Source organism: Salvia miltiorrhiza, chromosome 5 (assembly GCF_028751815.1).
Source record: "Salvia miltiorrhiza cultivar Shanhuang (shh) chromosome 5, IMPLAD_Smil_shh, whole genome shotgun sequence".
NCBI lineage: Eukaryota > Viridiplantae > Streptophyta > Magnoliopsida > Lamiales > Lamiaceae > Salvia > Salvia miltiorrhiza.
In genome coordinates this window covers 43,488,316-43,493,250 of record NC_080391.1, presented here as the reverse complement: position 1 = coordinate 43,493,250, position 4,935 = coordinate 43,488,316, and the positions used below count along the sequence as shown (strand labels likewise).

General features: G+C 40.1%; 1 protein-coding gene across 1 annotated transcript; it reads left to right on the top strand.

Annotated features, from left to right (window-relative positions):
* Positions 1–478: 478 nt before the first annotated feature.
* LOC131024669 (dirigent protein-like) lies at positions 479–1,458 on the top strand. Its single transcript, XM_057954179.1, has one exon. It carries the CDS (start codon positions 762–764, stop codon positions 1,305–1,307), a length of 546 nt encoding a protein of 181 aa, XP_057810162.1. The 5' UTR covers positions 479–761; the 3' UTR covers positions 1,308–1,458.
* The last annotated feature ends 3,477 nt before the right edge of the window (positions 1,459–4,935 follow it).

Sequence of the window (4,935 nt, the reverse complement as noted above, 5' to 3'; positions counted from 1 at the left end):
GGAGGCGCCATATGAGTTTGGGAGGTGGTGTAAGGTGTTTGGGGAAGGTGAGAGAGAGTGAGGGTTTGCGGCTGGGGGCTCGACGGCGGGAGGGAGGGTTTACGGTTGGGGGCTCGACGGCGGTGGTGTGGGGAGGAGGAGGGTCCGATCGGGGTGGCTGGGGAGAGGGGGGAGCTGACGTGTGGAAGGAGAGAGAGTGTGGGGTGTGAGAGAGAGAGAGTGGAGTGTGTGTGTGTGTGTGACGTGGTGATGACGTGGCGATTCCGGCTGCCACGTCAATATCCCGGTTGCCGGAATTCAAAATTGTGTCAAAATTGAACAACTTCTTAAATTGGTGTATTAAAATGTAAAATCCTAACTTCGCGTCAAATATGGATTTTCGACAAAGTTTGTGTATTTAGGTGCAATTTTCCCTATATTTATTGACGAATTAAGAACAATCATATACTATTATAAATTAAACTAAATATCCAAACAAATTACGACTCAATATCCAAACAAAATACAATCCAAATCTAAAATTTCCTATAATTTATACTTAGATCGTGATGCGTAGTTTTATCATCAAGCAAATGAATTAATTTCGAAATTCGTTTTGCCTCAAAAAAAAAAAAGAAAAAGAATTTCATTAACATGTCACCAAATTAATTAAGAAGAAACTTGTATATATAGTTTCCACTCCAAACTCAAGAAGTAGATCACTTCTAACTAATTGATTTCCTCCACCACCACCACCACCGTGGCCGCCACGCACGGCGGAAATGTCACCGAAATCCCTAATTCCATCCATGGTCTTCCTCCTGGTCCTCCTCGGCGGGTCGGCCACAAGGAGCCGGCGGCCATGCAAGGAGCTGGTGTTGTATTTCCACGACATACTCTTCAACGGCGGAAACTCGAAGAACGCAACGGCGGCCATCGTGGGAGCACCGGCGTGGGGGAACAACACCATCCTGGCCGGGAACAACCACTTCGGCGACGTGGTGGTTTTCGACGACCCGATCACGTTGGACAACAATCTGCAGTCGGCGGCGGTGGGGCGGGCCCAGGGGTTCTATCTGTACGACAAGAAGGAGATATTCACTGCGTGGCTAGGGTTTTCGTTCGTGTTCAACTCGAGCGAGCATAGGGGTTCCATAAATTTTGCCGGCGCGGATCCGTTGATGAACAAGACGAGGGACATTTCGGTGATTGGCGGAACGGGAGATTTCTTCATGACCAGAGGGGTGGCCACCATCATGACCGATGCCTTTGAAGGGGAAGTTTACTTCAGGCTTCGTGTTCATATTAAACTCTATGAATGCTGGTGATCAATATGCTACCTCTTGTGTTCTTGCTCTTTTTTATTTCTTTTTTTGTTAATGGTTTGTTCAAGGTTATTTTTTGACTTTTTTTTTTAATAAATCGGTTTTGTTTGATTTTGTTTCAAGGGAAGTAATTAACAGTGTTATTACTTTTTCATTTTTAGGTTTTATGTGGGATCTCAATCGATTATAGCTAGTCTTTTCATTCTAGGAAGATATGTATGATGAGTAATTTTAGTTAATTAATTTATGATGTTTAGTTTCATATAATAATAGATCACAAATACTCCTGTGCAACCGGTTGCACCGTGCAACTGGTTGCCAGAATGACACTACTTTATTCCGGAAATGACACTTGAACATTTTAGAATGACACTACTTCAATATACAAATGACACTTGAAGACTTCAACATACAAATGACACTTGAAGATCTTCAAGTGTCATTTGTATGTTGAAGTAATATTATTCAGAAACCAGTTGCACAGGAGAGTGCATCATGTCTTTCTCCTGTGGCTTTTAGTTGAGGTCCAATTATTTCTCCTATAGCCAAAAAATACACGAACTTTGATAAAAGTTGCAATTTTCACCTGAACTTTCAAATTAGCCAAAATATACCTAAACTTATATTTTTTGTTGTAAATTTCACCTGAACTTGCAATGATTGAACTCCGTCGAGGTGAAATTTACAACAAAAAATATAAGTTCAGGTATATTTTGGTCAATTTGAAAGTTCAGGTGAAAATTGCAACTTTTATCAAAGTTCGTGTATTTTTTGGCTATAATCCCTATTTTTAATTAGTTGTAATATCCGTCGAATTTTTGACGAAAATTATCTGATGTTATAACTTATAAGAAAAAAGATGTAAAAATTATTTCATATTTCATCCGTCTCACTTCAAATGATCTAATTTCTATTTTGAATTGTCAATTACAAAAAAACGCCTCAATACCGGCGAAATTACCGACGGCGAAATTTCCGCCGGTAATTAGTGGCGGCCCAACGACGGGAAAACAAGGCTGGTAGTTTTTTTTGTTCACCGTCGACATTACCGGCGGCATTTTCCCCGCCTCTAATTACCGGCGGCATTGTCGCCGCCGGTAATTACCGGCCGTTCGCCGCCGGTATTTAGAAATTAATTTAATTTAGCTTTAAATTTAAATACTGTGGGGAATACCGGTGGCATTACCGCCGATAATTAGAGGCGGCATTTTGCCGCCGGTAATCTCTAAAATAAATCAGCCCCCAGATCCCCTTTTCACGCAGACTTACGCCTCCCTCCATACCCTCCCCCTGCCGCGCCTGCCCCCCCCCCCCAGTCGCCGCCACGCCGACCCCCAGCCTCCGCCGTCGCCGCCGCCGCCGTCAGTCCACCGCCGCCGGCCAGCCACCCCTGCAGGTATTATTTATCTCTCTTTCTCTTTATCTCTCACTTTCACATTTAATTAATTTCTTTAACATTTCATCAGTTGAACGACGCCGCGCCGCTGCCGACACCGCCATCGCCACCGCTCCGCCGCCGACCGCTACCGTACGCTTTCGTTTTCATTATTTGATTTATTTATTAATTATTTTGTTAGATTAAAATTAATATTAATTAGATTAATTTTAATTAATTTATAATATATGAAGTATGATTAATTAATTTTAAATTTGTTTTTTAATATAATTTTGTTAGAATCTAATTAATGTTAATTTGATTAATTTTAATTAATTTATAATATGTGAAGTATGATTAATTTTAATTAGTTAAATTAATTTTAATTTTACAATCTAATTAATAATTTGTTGGAGTTTGATTAATTTTAAATTAAAGTTTGATTAATTATAAAGCATGATTAATTTTAAGTATGAATTTGTTAGAGATTTATTTATGTTAAATAATTTTGTTAAATGAAGTATGATTAATTGAATTTTAAGTATGCTAGTATGTGTTTATCATGAAATGGAATTTTAAGCATGATGATATTTAGCATGCTAGTATGTGATTATTTATCATGAATTTTAAGCATGATTAATTTCAAGTATGATTAATTGAATTTTAAGTATGCTAGTATGTGATTATTTATCATGAATTTTAAGCATGATCAATTTCAAGTATGATTACATGAATTTTAAGTATGCTAGTATTTTGTTAATTGATATTATATATTGTGGGATAGATTTAATCAATTTCTTAAGGATCTTCTCCCTTTAACGATGCGTGTAACATGTGAGTCGTCCTTTTAACGATGATTTGAACTCGTATGTTAAGTCGCTTGCAGCCGGGCCCTTAAATGAGATTGAAACGTACTCCGGCTATTTTGTGAATGGCTATAGATTTCACATTACTGATCGTGATAGGGACAGTGCGACTGTGAACAGTGGAGTTTGCATTAAAGGCTCGGTCTATGACAGAGATGTGCTAGACTTTTATGGGCGTCTGCTCGAGGTTTGCGTGCTGGAGTATCCAGGGTATCCAATTAAGAAGACAGTCTTGTTCAAATGTGAATGGTTTGACTTGTCGGCTCAGAGAACTTCTATTGATACGGACTTCAAGTTGGTTTCAGTGAACCATACAAGAAGATATAAGAAGTATGATCCCTTTGTTTTAGCGAGTCAGGCAGTTCAAGTGTTTTACTGCCCCTATCCCAGTATGAACCAATCAAAGAAAAACTGGTGGTCAGCATGCAAGGTCAACGCAAGATCAAAGGTTCAGGTCTCTACTGACGCATCTAATTCAACATTAGATCAACCATTCCAAGAAGAGGTTGTTACTATTATGTCTACCCACACAACTATAGACATTGACCAGCCACTTCTTCTTCATCCCCACGGTGGAATCGTCGACATTGACGATGACGAAGAACCAAAATCAGATGATCAACCGTTGACATCTGATGACGACGATAGTGATGATGACAGTAGTGTTGGTTAGGGGACATATTGATAATGTATTTGTTTGTACCCAGTATTTGATAATGTATTTGACAATGTATTTATTTGTTTGGTTGATGGATAGTAGGGGTTATGCTGTCGAAATTTCGTTAGATTCAAGTAATTCATGATATTTTATGTGTGTCAATGCTTATATAAATCATTTTGAAACAGGTAACATGTCTCGCCGTAGAAGTATATTTTCGTTTGGTCGATCTGGTCGGTCTGATCGAGATGAGCAGCCGACTGATGACACATCTGCGACTCCTGAGACCCCCCAGGCGTCTAGTAGTTCACGGGATAGAAGGCCCAGCGCCCCTCCAGCTGCCACCATCAGGGCCAACACGCCTAGGGAAGCACATGGGAGGATTGTCTTTCAGAGGATGCCTAATGGGTAAGTATCACTACTAGAAAAACGCTCATAGATAACGGATTTTATCCGTTATCTATGAGCAAAAAAACCGTTGTGTATAGTGGTGTTATCTATTCTATACGTCATACACAACGGTTTCAAAACCGTTATGTATAGTAGCATAGATAACGGTACGATGCGTCATACATAACAGTACGCATCTGTTATCTATAAAGGTTATACATAACGGTTTTTCACCGTTATTTCTCTTCCGCTGCTGTTCGCGGAAGAGAAAGGGCTAGGGGGCCTCAGCGGCGAGGACGGCGGCGCAAACAGCTACACGGCGGCGAGGACGGTGGAGAATGG

Excerpts from the sequence above, each read along its gene's own strand:
- LOC131024669 (XM_057954179.1), top strand. The coding sequence starts at position 762 with ATGTCACCGAAATCCCTAATTCCATCCATGGTCTTCCTCCTGGTCCTC.